The 17,377-nt window shown below is 38.6% G+C and overlaps 1 protein-coding gene across 1 annotated transcript in view; it reads right to left on the minus strand.

Annotated features, from left to right (window-relative positions):
* The window catches only part of LOC133531318 (protein mahjong), a 59,949-nt gene that overhangs the window by 11,974 nt on the left and 30,598 nt on the right, over window positions 1-17,377 (minus strand). Inside the window, 2 exon segments of the mRNA XM_061869453.1 lie at window positions 10,416-10,500; window positions 16,301-16,437. Of these exon segments, the coding sequence (XP_061725437.1) occupies window positions 10,416-10,500; window positions 16,301-16,437 (222 nt within the window).

Raw genomic sequence — 17,377 nt, forward strand, 5'->3', positions numbered from 1 at the left:
GATGAAAATCGATATCTGAGGATCCCAGAGGATCTTTATTATGATTCTGAGGTCAAATTTTTAGAAAACGCACGCCATTTTTGATTTCGGCATTTAAGCTCAGATTCAGATGTAAATCGATATCTGAGGATCCCAGAGGACCTTTATTGTGAATCTAAGGTAAAATTTTTAGAAAACGCACGCCATTTTTGATTTTGGCATTTAAGCTCAGATTGAGATGAAAATCGATATCTGAGGATCCCAGAGGACCTTTATTATGATTCTGAGGTCAAATTGGTAGAAAACGCACGCCATTTTTGATTTCGGCATTTAAGCTCAGAATGAGATGAAAATCGATATCTGAGGATCCCAGAGGACCTTTATTATGATTCTGAGGTCAAATTTGTAGAAAACGCACGCCATTTTTGATTTCGGCATTTAAGCTCAGATTGAGATGAAAATCGATATCTGAGGATCCCAGAGGACCTTTATTATGATTCCGAGGTAAAATTTTTAGAAAACGCACGCCATTTTATATTTCGGCATTTAAGCTCAGATTAAGATGAAAATCGATATCTGAGGATCCCAGAGGATCTTTATTATGATTCTGAGGTAAAATTTTTAGAAAACGCACGCCATTTTTGATTTCGGCATTTAAGCTCAGATTCAGATGTAAATCGATATCTGAGGATCCCAGAGGACCTTTATTGTGAATCTAAGGTAAAATTTTTAGAAAACGCACGCCATTTTTGATTTTGGCATTTAAGCTCAGATTGAGATGAAAATCGATATCTGAGGATCCCAGAGGACCTTTATTATGATTCTGAGGTCAAATTGGTAGAAAACGCACGCCATTTTTGATTTCGGCATTTAAGCTCAGAATGAGATGAAAATCGATATCTGAGGATCCCAGAGGACCTTTATTATGATTCTGAGGTCAAATTTGTAGAAAACGCACGCCATTTTTGATTTCGGCATTTAAGCTCAGATTGAGATGAAAATCGATATCTGAGGATCCCAGAGGACCTTTATTATGATTCCGAGGTAAAATTTTTAGAAAACGCACGCCATTTTAAATTTCGGCATTTAAGCTCAGATTAAGATGAAAATCGATATCTGAGGATCCCAGAGGACCTTTATTATGATTCTGAGGTCAAATTTGTAGAAAACGCACGCCATTTTTGATTTCGGCATTTAAGCTCAGGTTGAGATGAAAATCGATATCTGAGGATCCCAGAGGACCTTTATTATGATTCCGAGGTCAAATTTTTAGAAAACGCATGCCATTTTAAATTTCGGCATTTAAGCTCAGATTAAGATGAAAATCGATATCTGAGGATCCCAGAGGACCTTTGTTATGATTCTGAGGTCAAATTTGTAGAAAACGCACGCCATTTTTGATTTCGGCATTTAAGCTCAGATTGAGATGTAAATCGATATCTGAGGATCCCAGAGGACCTTTATTATGATTCTGAGGTCAAATTTGTAGAAAACGCACGCCATTTTTGATTTCGGCATTTAAGCTCAGATTGAGATGAAAATCGATATCTGAGGTTCCCAGAGGACCTTTATTATGATTCCGAGGTCAAATTTTTAGAAAACGCACGCCATTTTTTATTTCGGCATTTATGCTCAGATTCAGATGTAAATCGATATCTGTGGATCCCAGAGGACTTTCATTGTGAATCTGAGGTCAAATTTGTAGAAAACGCACGCCATTTTTGATTTCGGCATTTAAGCTCAGATTGATATGAAAATCGATATCTGAGGATCCCAGAGGACCTTTATTATGATTCAGAGGTCAAATTTTTAGAAAACGCACGCCATTTTTTATTTCGGCATTTATGCTCAGATTCAGATGTAAATCGATATCTGTGGATCCCAGAGGACTTTTATTGTGAATCTGAGGTCAAATTTTTAGAAAACGCGCGCCATTTTTGATTTCGACATTTAAGCTCAGATTGAGATGAAAATCGATATCTGAGGATCCCAGAGGACCTTTATTATGATTCTGAGGTCAAATTTGTAGAAAACGCACGCCATTTTAAATTTCGGCATTTAAGCTCAGATTGATATGAAAATCGATATCTGAGGATCCCAGAGGACCTTTATTATGATTCCGAGGTCAAATTTTTAGAAAACGCACGACATTTTTTATTTCGGCATTTATGCTCAGATTCAGATGTAAATCGATATCTGTGGATCCCAGAGGACTTTTATTGTGAATCTGAGGTCAAATTTTTAGAAAACGCACGCCATTTTTGATTTCGACATTTAAGCTCAGATTGAGATGAAAATCGATATCTGAGGATCCCAGAGGACCTTTATTATGATTCTGAGGTCAAATTTGTAGAAAACGCACGCCATTTTTGATTTCGGCATTTAAGCTCAGAATGAGATGAAAATCGATATCTGAGGATCCCAGAGGACCTTTATTATTATTCCGAGGTCAATTTTTTAGAAAACGCACGCCATTTTTTATTTCGGCATTTATGCTCAGATTCAGATGTAAATCGATATCTGTGGATCCCAGAGGACTTTTATTGTGAATCTGAGGTCAAATTTGTAGAAAACGCACGCCATTTTTGATTTCGGCATTTAAGCTCAGATTGATATGAAAATCGATATCTGAGGATCCCAGAGGACCTTTATTATGATTCCGAGGTCAAATTTTTAGAAAACGCACGCCATTTTTTATTTCGGCATTTATGCTCAGATTCAGATGTAAATCGATATCTGTGGATCCCAGAGGACTTTTATTGTGAATCTGAGGTCAAATTTGTAGAAAACGCACGCCATTTTTTATTTCGGCATTTATGCTCAGATTCAGATGTAAATCGATATCTGTGGATCCCAGAGGACTTTTATTGTGAATCTGAGGTCAAATTTTTAGAAAACGCACGCCATTTTTGATTTCGACATTTAAGCTCAGATTGAGATGAAAATCGATATCTGAGGATCCCAGAGGACCTTTATTATGATACCGAGGTCAAATTTTTAGAAAAAGCACGCCTTTTTAATTTTCGGCATTTAAGCTCAGATTCAGATGTAAATCGATATCTGAGGATCCCAGAGGACCTTTATTATGATTCTAAGGTCAAATTTGTAGAAAACGCACGCCATTTTTGATTTCGGCATTTAAGCTCAGATTGAGATGAAAATCGATATCTGAGGATCCCAGAGGACCTTTATTATGATTCCGAGGTCAAATTTGTAGAAAACGCACGCCATTTTTGATTTCGGCATTTAAGCTCAGGTTGAGATGAAAATCGATATCTGAGGATCCCAGAGGACCTTTATTATGATTCCGAGGTCAAATTTTTAGAAAACGCACGCCTTTTTAAATTTCGGCATTTAAGCTCAGATTAAGATGAAAATCGATATCTGAGGATCCCAGAGGACCTTTATTATGATTCTGAGGTCAAATTTGTAGAAAACGCACGCCATTTTTGATTTCGGCATTTAAGCTCAGGTTGAGATGAAAATCGATATCTGAGGATCCCAGAGGACCTTTATTATGATTCCGAGGTCAAATTTTTAGAAAACGCACGCCATTTTAAATTTCGGCATTTAAGCTCAGATTAAGATGAAAATCGATATCTGTGGATCCCAGAGGACTTTTATTGTGAATCTGAGGTCAAATTTGTAGAAAACGCACGCCATTTTTGATTTCGGCATTTAAGCTCAGATTGATATGAAAATCGATATCTGAGGATCCCAGAGGACCTTTATTATGATTCTGAGGTCAAATTTGTAGAAAACGCACGCCATTTTTGATTTCGGCATTTAAGCTCAGATTGAGATGTAAATCGATATCTGTGGATCCCAGAGGACCTTTATTGTGAATCTGAGGTCAAATTTTTAGAAAACGCACGCCATTTTTTTATTTCGGCATTTATGCTCAGATTCAGATGTAAATCGATATCTGTAGATCCCAGAGGACTTTTATTGTGAATCTGAGGTCAAATTTTTAGGAAACGCACGCCATTTTTTATTTCGGCATTTATGCTCAGATTCAGATGTAAATCGATATCTGTGGATCCCAGAGGACTTTTATTGTGAATCTGAGGTCAAATTTTTAGAAAACGCACGCCATTTTTTATTTCGGCATTTATGCTCAGATTCAGATGTAAATCGATATCTGTGGATCCCAGAGGACTTTTATTGTGAGTCTGAGGTCAAATTTTTAGGAAACGCACGCCATTTTTGATTTCGGCATTTATGCTCAGATTCAGATGTAAATCGATATCTGTGGATCCCAGAGGACTTTTATTGTGAATCTGAGGTCAAATTTTTAGAAAACGCACGCCATTTTTTATTTCGGCATTTATGCTCAGATTCAGATGTAAATCGATATCTGTGGATCCCAGAGGACTTTTATTGTGAATCTGAGGTCAAATTTTTAGGAAACGCACGCCATTTTTGATTTCGGCATTTAAGCTCAGATTGAGATGAAAATTGATATCTGAGGATCCCAGAGGACCTTTATTATGATTCCGAGGTAAATTTTTTAGAAAACGCACGCCATTTTTTATTTCGGCATTTATGCTCAGATTCAGATGTAAATCGATATCTGTGGATCCCAGAGGACTTTTATTGTGAATCTGAGGTCAAATTTGTAGAAAACGCACGCCATTTTTTATTTCGGCATTTATGCTCAGATTGATATGAAAATCGATATCTGAGGATCCCAGAGGACCTTTATTATTATTCCGAGGTCAATTTTTTAGAAAACGCACGCCATTTTTGATTTCGACATTTAAGCTCAGATTCAGATGTAAATCGATATCTGAGGATCCCAGAGGACCTTTATTATGATTCTGAGGTCAATTTTTTAGAAAACGCACGCCATTTTAAATTTCGGCATTTTAGGTCCGATTAAGATGAAAAACGATATCTGAGAATCCCAGAGGACCTATTTTATGAATATAACATAACTTACTTTTACTTTTCACTTTATCTAAATCCACGAATTCCATGGTGAATGTCTTGCACTCGCGTTTCGACTCTGGCCTTGTCGGTGTCAGTCTTACTCATGGGGCGACACTTAGAAATGTAGTTAACATTAGTTAAGATGGACGCGATTTATTTTATATTAATTGAATCGAGACATCTCTAACTTTTGCTTAAAGTCGACTTCCGATTATGCAAACTACGCCACCAGATGTCACTATAAAATTGATACAATTTAAATATGGAAGTCGGACGTAAGGAATACAATCTCCATGTACCTACCAAAAAATGACCGTCCGTCCGTCACTAGTTAGGTGACAAAACGGCGCACGCACGGTGGGCTGAAAATCGGCCTTCATAGAAATAGAAACCGAAGTCTTAAATTTGAACTTTATTTTATTGGAATAGCTTGTGTTGGGTTTTATTATGTCCCAACATTAATCTATCGTAAGTAGTGTCTAAGAATATATTATTGAAAAATAAAAAATAAAAACTACATTAAAATACATCTTAAACAAAACTACATAAAGCTAAAAAGGAAAAAAGATTCAAAACTAAAACTACAACTAAAGTTATAAGTAAAAAATTGGCTCCAGCTCGGTGCCTTGTGGCAAGGTGCCTAGAAGGCTGGCGGCATTACCGCGCTGGACAGCAATGCCAATGCGTTTGTGCGAGGTAAGAGCCAGCCCTCTTGTCACCCGTTGCCTACACGAGGCGCTTCGAAAGCTCTTTAAAAATGTTGTGAGCGCCAGGTCCCCACGGCCCAAGGGTTTCCACCCCAAAAGGCTCAAACATATAGCTCAAATCTTAGCTAATTTGGTTGGAAAAATAATTAGTTATATTTTTTTTTGGCGCGTAAGCTTTTGTATGGCGCGTATCAGAAAAATCGAGTTTTCTCCGAAAATAAAATTTAACCGTAATACCCTGACAGATGATTTTAAAATCAATTATTCTTGATCCAATCTTCGACAAGGCACCAATGTCCGACATTAAAAAACTTTCGAAATAAAATAAGAATATTTTCTGACTTCTGAAGGCATTCGAAGCATAAACTATAGACCAGGGTTTTAATTAGAATTTTCCTACGGGGTGCACTTTTTTTTTAAATCGATATATTTTTTTAAATACGGTTATACTCGTTATTTTGACTACAAAAAATGAATTTGAGTTTGATCGAACCAATAACTTACGCGTAGTGAATAATGGATGTAATGGTTTTATTTTAAATTTTCTACTTGTAACTCTTGTATGTTTATTATTTATCTACTTAATTAAAACAATGAGCAAAAGTTATTTCAGCATGAAAAAATAAGTTTTAAATAAGTGCATACGGTAGAAAAGTTCGCGTTATGTCAAAATATCCTTTACAGTACATATGGGGCTACTTTATAGCACTAGTGCGAGAAGTAGCATATTACGTTACTGTGTCGAACATTTAAAGGGCCATATGTACTGTAAAACGTTGTACGATACATGTGCGAATAGGTAATTCGCAACTCGTGTCGATTTAAAACACTCCCTTCGGTCGTGTTTTAATTTATCGCCACTCGTTTCGAATTTCCTATTTTTCGCACTTGTATCGTAATGTACTATAATAATTGGTACTTAAATCATCTACAAGGATATTACGGTATGCCTTTAATTTTTGAAAAGAAAAACCGTTTTACTCGTACGCTCCATACATTTGATTAAAACAAAAATTCACTACGCGTAGAATATTGGTTCGATCAAACTCAAATTAATTTTTTGTAGTCAAAGTAACAAGTTTAACCGTATTACAATAAAAAAAATACTAAAAAAAATACATCGATTTAAAAAAAAGTGCATCCCGTAGGAAAATTCTAATTATGTGGAAAAATCAAGAATAATTGGTTTTAAAATCATCTGACAAGATATTACGGTAAAATTTTTTTTTGGAGAAAACTCGCTTTTTCTGATACGCGATTTTGAAAAAAAAAATATTATTAATTATTTTTCCAACCAAATTAGCTAAGATTAATTTTTGGACATAATAAAACCCAATAAAAAAAGTTCCAATAAAATTAATACTTCGGTTTCTATTTCTATGAAGGCCACCGTGCGGCCGCCATCTTGGATTCCAAAATGGTCATCATTTTCGAAATCTGCACTCCCTAAAACCTATAAAACGATATCCATGACGACTTTTATGACAGAATGCACGGCCGCCATGTTGAATTCCAAAATGGTCATCAATTTCGAAATCTGCATTCCCTAAAACCTATAAAACGATATCCATGACGACTTTTATGACAGAATGCACGGCCGCCATCTTGGATTCCAAATGGTCATCATTTTCGAAATCTGCACTCCCTAAAATCTATAAAACGATATCCATGACGACTTTTATGACAGAATGCACGGCCGCCATCTTGGATTCCAAAATGGTCATCATTTTCGAAATCTGCACTCCCTAAAACCTATAAAACGATATCTATGACGACTTTTATGACAGAAAGCACGGCCGCCATCTTGGATTCCAAAATGGTCATCATTTTCGAAATCTGCACTCTCTAAAACCTATAAAACGATATCCATGACGACTTTTATGACAGAATGCACGGCCGCCATCTTGGATTCCAAAATGGTCATCAAGATCGAGATCTGCACTCCCTAAAACCTATAAAACGATATCCATGACGACTTTTATGACAGAATGCACGGCCGCCATCTTGGATTCCAAAATGGTCATCAAGATCGAGATCTGCACTCCCTAAAACCTATAAAACGATATCCATGACGACTTTTATGACAGAATGCACGGCCGCCATCTTGGATTCCAAAATGGTCATCATTTTCGAAATCTGCACTCCCTAAAACCTATAAAACGATATCCATGACGACTTTTATGACAGAATGCACGGCCGCCATCTTGGATTCCAAAATGGTCATCAAGATCGAGATCTGCACTCCCTAAAACCTATAAAACGATATCCATGACGACTTTTATGACAGAATGCACGGCCGCCATCTTGGATTCCAAAATGGTCATCATTTTCGAAATCTGCACTCCCTAAAACCTATAAAACGATATCTATGACGACTTTTATGACAGAAAGCACGGCCGCCATCTTGGATTCCAAAATGGTCATCATTTTCGAAATCTGCACTCTCTAAAAACCTATAAAACGATATCCATGACGACTTTTAGGACAGAATGCACGGCCGCCATCTTGGATTCCAAAATGGTCATCAAGATCGAGATCTGCACTCCCTAAAACCTATAAAACGATATCCATGACGACTTTTATGACAGAATGCACGGCCGCCATCTTGGATTCCAAAATGGTCATCATTTTCGAAATCTGCACTCCCTAAAACCTATAAAACGATATCTATGACGACTTTTATGACAGAAAGCACGGCCGCCATCTTGGATTCCAAAATGGTCATCATTTTCGAAATCTGCACTCTCTAAAACCTATAAAACGATATCCATGACGACTTTTATGACAGAATGCACGGCCGCCATCTTGGATTCCAAAATGGTCATCAAGATCGAGATCTGCACTCCCTAAAACCTATAAAACGATATCCATGACGACTTTTATGACAGAATGCACGGCCGCCATCTTGGATTCCAAAATGGTCATCAAGATCGAGATCTGCACTCCCTAAAACCTATAAAACGATATCCATGACGACTTTTATGACAGAGTGCACGGCCGCCAGCTTGGATTCCAAAATGGTCATCATTTTCGAAATCTGCACTCCCTAAAACCTATAAAACGATATCTATGACGACTTTTATGACAGAGTGCACGGCCGCCATCTTGGATTCCAAAATGGTCATCATTTTCGAAATCTGCACTCCCTAAAACCTATAAAACAATATCCATGACGACTTTTATGACAGAATGCACGACCGCCATCTTGGATTCCAAAATGGTCATCATTTTCGAAATCTGCACTCCCTAAAACCTATAAAACGATATCCATGACGACTTTTATGACAGAATGCACGGCCGCCATCTTGGATTCCAAAATGGTCATCATTTTCGAAATCTGCACTCCCTAAAACCTATAAAACGATATCCATGACGACTTTTATGACAGAGTGCACGGCCGCCATCTTGGATTCCAAAATGGTCATCATTTTCGAAATCTGCACTCCCTAAAACCTATAAAACAATATCCATGACGACTTTTATGACAGAATGCACGACCGCCATCTTGGATTCCAAAATGGTCATCATTTTCGAAATCTGCACTCCCTAAAACCTATAAAACGATATCCATGACGACTTTTATGACAGAATGCACGGCCGCCATCTTGGATTCCAAAATGGTCATCATTTTCGAAATCTGCACTCCCTAAAACCTATAAAACGATATCCATGACGACTTTTATGACAGAATGCACGGCCGCCATCTTGGATTTCAAAATGGTCATCATTTTCGAAATCTGCACTCCCTAAAACCTATAAAACGATATCCATGACGACTTTTATGACAGAATGCACAGCCGCCATCTTGGATTCCAAAATGGTCATCATTTTCGAAATCTGCACTCCCTAAAACCTATAAAACGATATCCATGACGACTTTTATGACAGAGTGCACGGCCGCCATCTTGGATTCCAAAATGGTCATCATTTTCGAAATCTGCACTCCCTAAAACCTATAAAACGATATCCATGACGACTTTTATGACAGATTGCACGGCCGCCATGTTGGATTCCAAAATGGTCATCAATTTCGAAATCTGCATTCCCTAATACCTATAAAACGATATCCATGACGACTTTAATGACAGAGTGCACGGCCGCCATCTTGGATTCCAAAATGGTCATCATTTTCGAAATCTGCACTCCCTAATACCTATAAAACGATATCCATGACGACTTTTATGACGAGTGCACAGCCGCCATCTTGGATTCCAAAGTAGAAGTCTACTTGAAACGGTACCGTACGGTACCCTTTCAACTGTAGCGGTACCGTTTGAAAAATGTACCTATTACATTTTGTTTATTCGGGTACCGTTACAGTTGTATAGCTTTTCAATTGATACCCTTAGTTTAGGTATCGGTCTTGTGCGATTTTATTCGGGTACCGTTAGCTTTGGATACCTATTCAATTGATACCCTTTGTGTAGGTATCGGTCGTTTGCGATTTTATTCGGGTACCGTTACAGTTGTATAGCTTTTCAATTGATACCCTTAGTTTAGGTATCCGTCTTGTGCGATTTTATTCGGGTACCGTTAGCTTTGGATACCTACTCAATTGATACCCTTATCTTAGGTATCGGTCTTTTGCGATTTTATTCGGGTACCCTTAGCTTTGGATACCTATTCAATTGATACCTTTATTTTAGGTTACCGGTCTTTTGCGGTTTTTCAGTCCCTGAATACAATAACTGAAATAGAGGTAAACAACAGGCGATGTTATTATGGTTAAAAAGCGATATAGTCAAATTAAAATGCTACATTTTGAAGGCTGTGGTTTTTCAGAAAGAAAGTAGTGACCTTATATGGCGGCGGCTCCGGCACGCTGTCGCCCGCCGCGCGCGCCACGTGCGCCGCGCGCAGCCGCAGGTGCGCCTCCAGGTACCTGCCCGTCACATTCACATACATTTTGTCATACAGAAATAACAAGTAATAGAGTGCTCACTCCATACATCAGTATTGGTACCAAAATGATTATTTTTTTATTTATTTAAACTTTTTTGCACACATAAAGAAAAATGTACAAATGGCGAACTTAATGCCAAAAGGCATTCTCTACCAGTCAACCATTGGGTCTAACAGAGACATTTGTGTATGTTGGTGCAGGAAAAAATAATAACAAATAATAAGGAAAAAATTAAACGTGAAGTCAAGTAATATTAAGAGTCCTTATTCCTACAGACGAGCGTATTTTGTAAAATGCTTCCTTTTTCATTCAAGATTACGACGTAACTATTAGTATTTATTCAAAAACTGGTAACGTACTTAAATAATCGTTTCCTAAACTAGCGGCTCCAACAGTTCAAATTTTCATTTTCTCTTTTAAACCTCTTTTTTAATGAGTTTTTTTGGGAGTCTTTTCCAAATTTTGCAGTGAGATGTGGCGTTTCGGTTCTCAATTTTGCTGTAAACAAGAATCATTTGGTACATGAATGACTACAATTTGATTCAACATATCTCGTACGAGGGGCTGGAATGATGAACAATCGAAGATTCATTTGAAAAAACTGATAAATAACCTTCCGAGTTTTCTTCATTTTTTTGGCGAAAACAGGGTTTTATTATATATTTTTTCCGCAAATTGTACGCATATTTTGATTTAAAAATAATATTATAGCAAACTGTAACTTTATGTTAACCTATAAAAAAAAAAATCATAACTATGGGACCTACATTGCTGTAAATTTATATTTTTTTAAAACACGTATAAATCACGCAGCAGCGACGCCCCGCTCTCAGTCCGCGCGGAGCGCGCTTAGAGGACGGACCTGTGCTCGATTGTAAGGCATTCGTTACGTTCGTAATCAGCTACGGAGTTCCGAGAAGTGCTATATACTGCGATTAGAAAATCTTAATAATAGTTCATTTTTTACACTATGCTTAACAACAGACTCGCTTATCGATGGATTTTCAGTGGTCCTTTTTTATACTACGTCGGTGGCAAACAAGCTTACGGCCCGCCTGATGGTAAGCAGTATCCGTAGCCTATGTATGCCTGCAACTCCAGAGGAGTTACATGCGCGTTGCCGACCCTAACCCCCTCCCTCCCCTCGTTGAGCTCTGGCAACCTTACTCACCGGCAGGAACACAACACTATGAGTAGGGTTTAGTGTTATTTGGCGGCGATATTCTGAAAAACGCATTTTTACTTGAAATTACGTTAGGGTTTGCATTATTATTTTTGACCCGGATGAAGTCCAAGTTCTCATCATGGAGTCAGGAGTTGGTCACTAGAACTCCTAATCTACTCATTATAATGCCATCGTGTTTGGGCTCAAAAGATTTGCCCTGACGAACACCATCGATCTAGATGAGGTCCAGGGTCTCATGATGGAGTCAGGAGTTGGTCACTAGAACTCCTAATCTACTCAGTATAATTCCATCGTGTTTGGGCTCAAAAGATTTGCCCTGACGAGCACCATAGATCTAGATAAGGTCCAGGGTCTCATGATGGAGTCAGGAGTTGGTCACTAGAACTCCTAAACTACTCATCATACCCTCATCGTGTTTGGGCTCAATAGATTTGCCCTGACGAGCACCATCAATCTAGATAAAGTCCAGGGTCTCATGATGGAGTCAGGAGTTGGTCACTAGAACTCCTAATCTACTCATTATAATTCCATCGTGTTTGGGCTCAAAAGATTTGCCCTGACGAACACCATAGATCTAGATGAGGTCCAGGGTCTCATGATGGAGTCAGGAGATGGTCACCAGAACTCCTAAACTACTCATCATAATCTCATCGTGTTTGGGCTCAATAGATTTGCCCTGACGAGCACCATCAATCTAGATAAAGTCCAGGGTCTCATGATGGAGTCAGGAGTTGGTCACTAGAACTCCTAATCTACTCATTATAATTCCATCGTGTTTGGGCTCAAAAGATTTGCCCTGACGAACACCATCGATCTAGATGAGGTCCGGGGTCTCATGCTGGAGTCAGGAGTTGGTCACCAGAACTCCTAATCTACTCATCATAATTCCATCGTGTTTGGGCTCAAAAGATTTGCCCTGACGAGCACCATAGATCTAGATGAGGTCGAGGGTCTCATGATGGAGTCAGGAGTTGGTCATCAGAACTCCTAAACTACTCATCATAACCTCATCGTGTTTGGGCTCAATAGATTTGCCCTGACGAGCACCATCAATCTAGATAAAGTCCAGGGTCTCATGATGGAGTCAGGAGTTGGTCACTAGAACTCCTAATCTACTCATTATAATTCCATCGTGTTTGGGCTCAAAAGATTTGCCCTGACGAGCACCATCGATCTAGATGAGGTCCGGGGTCTCATGCTGGAGTCAGGAGTTGGTCACCAGAACTCCTAATCTACTCATCATAACTCCATCGTGTTTGTCCTGGACCTCATCTAGATTGATGGTGCTCGTCAGGGCAACTCTATTGAGCCCAAACACGATGGAGTTATGATGAGTAGATTAGGAATTATGGTGACCAACTCCTGACTCCATCATAAGACCCTGAACCTCATTTAGATCGATGGTACTCGTCAGGGCAAATCTATTGAGCCCAAACACGATGGAATTATAATGAGTACATTAGGAGTTCTGGTGACCAACTCCTGACTCCATCATGAGACCCTGGACTTCATTTAGATCGATGGTACTCGTCAGGGTAAATCTATTGATCCCAAACACGATGGAATTATAATTAGTAGATTAGGAGTTCTAGTGATCAACTCCTGACTCCATCATGAGACCCTGAACTTCATCTAGATTGATGGTGCTCATCAGGGCAAATCTATTGAGCCCAAACACGATGGAGTTATGATGAGTAGATTAGGAGTTCTGGGGAGTTCTGGTGACCAACTCCTGACTCCGTCATGAGACCCTGGACCTCATCTAGATCGATGGTGTTCGTCAGGGCAAATCTTTTGAGCCCAAACACGATGGAATTATAATGAATAGATTAGGAGTTCAGAGGGCCTACCGCGAACCACGTTTGACAAGTTACCTCCCTATCACACTTACGTACGGATTTACAAGTGCGACAGAGAGGCAACACGTCGAACGTGATTCGCGGTAGGCCTCCTGGTGACCAACTCCTGACTCCATCATGAGAACCTGGATGGACTTCATTCGGGTCAAAAATAATAATACAAACCCTAACGTGATTTCAAATAAAACTGAAACTCTATAGCACTAATGTGCGCAAACGATTGGCATCTTGACTAGGCAGCATGGGTGCGTAGCCACCAGTGGCGGTGCGTCACAAATATTCGTAGGAAACCCGGAGCTAATTTTGCTTTCCTTTTCTCCATAAACCGATCGTGAAAGTACTTAACGGGCTGAAATTAGACAAGCCGGTGGGAATCGAGTTCTTTGAACGATCCGCCACTGGTAGCCACCATGCCAAACGTTTACGATACAACAAGGAAACACTATCTGTCTCTCTATCGCACTAATATGTGCAATCGATTGGCTTCTTGGCTAGGTATCATGGGTGCGTAGCCAACATGCCAATTGTTTATGATACGACAACGAAACACTACTGTCTCTCTATAGCACTAACATGCGCAAACGATGGTCATGTTGGCTAGGCGCCATGGTTGCATAGCCAACATGACAATCTTTTACGTCACGACAACGAAACACTATCTGTCTCTCTATCGCACTAATATACTTTATTTATACCTGTAGTCATTTACTAACTTTTTCATTTTCCATTGGTGTGAAAGAGACAGAATAAAGAGCAAGGGTTATAGTACACTCTGTAGTCTGTACACTTAGTAGTAGTGTACATAAAAAAAACTACTGTGCATATAAAATAAAATAAAGTGTGCCCATATGATATCATATAACACTAAAATTAATGTTGCTTGACATTATATTGAAAACTATCAAGATTATTCTAGTCTGCATTGAAACGCGCGTCGCGTTGCCGGCGCTCGCGTACCGAGCGCCAACGCCATCTATCGAGCGTTATTTCGTGAAATCGGAGAACGCTCCAAGGAATAAGGGCTCTTAAAAATATATAAATAGTTAAATACTACTACTTATATAATGTATAAAAGATAGACTAATACATATAATTATGTACATATACATGATGGTGAACCTTATTTAAGTTCTTCTGACAGAAGATGCTTGCGAAGTAGTCGTTTGAAAACGGGTTTGCTTGGGGCTTGTCGAATAAAGAGAGGGAGGGAATTCCAGAGACGGACTGCCTCAATTATTATATACGCAGTCGACATCTAGCAACGAGTAGCGGAACTCTCAGTACTGCTACTCGACAATAGATATCGCGGCAAACAAAAAGTCTAATGCTCAACGATTTTCAGCTAATATTATAACCAGAGTAAGCGTAGGAGTTGAAAATAGAGTTCCGGTTACTCTGGTTATAATATTAGCTGAAAATCGTACCCATGCAATGCTAGACACTTTCTAAATTCGAATTATTATAATTAAATAAATAAATAAATAATAAATATTATAGGACATTATTACACAAATTGACTAAGTCCCACAGTAAGCTCAATAAGGCTTGTGTTGAGGGTACTTAGACAACGATATATATATATATATAAATACTTAAATACATAGAAAACGCCCATGACTCAGGAACAAATATCCATGCTCATCACACGAATACATACCCTTACCAGGATTTGAACCCGGGACCATCAGCTTCGTAGGCAGGGTCACTACCCACTAGGCCAAACCGGTCGTCGTAATTAATTGGCTGAATTTGTAAATTTTATTTTTCTTGACCTTTTATCTGTTAGTTTTTTTTTCCTGACATCTATTTTTCTAGTGTGTAAGCGAATTGGTTGAGTACTGTAAGCTTGCACTGTGTTAAATAAATAAATATAAAGCAAAATAAAATAAATGACAATTTATATAAATAATATGCTTTATCAGCATTAACATCTGATATGCTTTACTTTATGTTATTTTCCCGTTTTGAACTTCGAGACCTCAATAATTCTGGGCGCTTATGAATTAAGTGTTGCCGAACCTAGGGTCTATTTTAATGGGTTCTATGTATTTTCATTTTCAATTGTGTTTTTATTTTTTTCTCTCTTACGCACGTGAGTGTGCGTCAGTGTTAGCATTACTTTTTTTAGTATACTTTGTGATTACTTGTGAGTTCCTGTAATTGGCTTTCTGTATTAATCTTATTGTCCTACTGTAAGTTTAATCTTTTGAACGCCACGCGTATCGCACGCGGCGCGTAATCGTGAACCTTGTCGGTACGCATGAAGGTTGATATTGGGCTGTAGCCGCGAGCGACATATGACGTCTTTGGCGGTCAAAAGGTTAAAGCTGTTGGTTCTCCTTAATCTCTCTCTTCGTCGCGTTGTCCCGGCATTTTGCCACGGCTCATGGGAGCCTGGGGTCCGCTTGACACCTAATCCCAAGATTTGGCGTAGGCACTAGTTTTTACGAAAGCGACTGCCATCTGACCTTCCAACCCAGAGGGTACACTAGGCCTTGTTGGGATTAGTCCGGTTTCCTCACGATGTTTTCCTCCACCGCAAAGCGACTGGTAAATATCAAATGATATTGCGTACATAAGTCCCGAACAACTCATTGGTACGAGCCGGGGTTTGAACCCGTGACCTCCGGATTGCATGTCGCACGCTCTTACCGCTAGGGCATCAGCGCTTCTGTTGGTTCTCCTTAATATAAATAAATAAATAGATTGAATGTGATTGGAGTAGAATAGGTACCTTCTAAGCGCGACGCAGACGTGTCGCACGATCTGCCGGGCGGCGCACGTCTCGTCCTCGGACACGCGAGACTCCTCCTCGTCTGACCCCAATATCGGCAGTGTTGAAATTACATTGTACAGCTTCCGGAGTCCGTCCTGAAATATTATATTTCGTTAATAACAAGGAAAGGTACCCAACTGTCGGGTTCCGATTTTATTTATATTTATATATGTTATAGAGTAGTCTAAAATAACGGACACGTATTTTTTTTTAGCTGCCCAAACTTAACCTATTGGGAGAAATTGTCCGCCAAAGTACTAAAAAGTTACTAAATCTTCTAACTCCTATAGAAAGTGATGCTCCAGCAACTTGCTAGTTAATGGCTTGTTTGAGAGCAGGAAAAAATAATGTGCACGTGTTTTGTTATATCTGCTTAAACTCAAGTTTTCCTAAAAAAAACACCCGTCTTTATGAGTAACTTTAGCGATAAGATATTATAAATCTTCGAATGTCGATTTTTTTAGGAAAAAAATGAGTTTTAGCCGATATAACAAAACACGTGCTCATTATTTTTTGCTGCTTTCAAACATATACTCAAACCAGCCATTAACTAGCAAGTTGCTCGAGCATCACTTTATATAGGAGTTAGAAGATTTAGTAACTTTTTAGTACTTTGGAGGACAATTTCTCCCAATAGGTTGAGTTTGGGCAGCTAAAAAATACGTGTCCGTTATTTTAGACTCCTCTATAACATATATAAATATAAATCAAATCGGAACCGGACAGTTGGGTACCTTTCCTTGTAAAGTAATTGAAACGAAACCAAGCAGCATAATTCTGTTAAATATGTATGTATGTATATACTTTATTGTACATAGAAATAAAAACACGAAAAACACAGTTACAGAGTAAATTAAATACAACAAAGGCGAACTTATCCCTGTATGGGATCTCTTCCAGTTAACCTTTGAGGAAATGAGTAAAACAGAAGTAACGGTGAATGAATGACAAACACAAACAAAAGTGTACAATCACTGAAATTAATGAAATGCACGTTTTGAATACACATTGATACAAATATACATAGATAGAAAA

Source organism: Cydia pomonella, chromosome 25 (assembly GCF_033807575.1).
Source record: "Cydia pomonella isolate Wapato2018A chromosome 25, ilCydPomo1, whole genome shotgun sequence".
Lineage (NCBI taxonomy): Eukaryota > Metazoa > Arthropoda > Insecta > Lepidoptera > Tortricidae > Cydia > Cydia pomonella.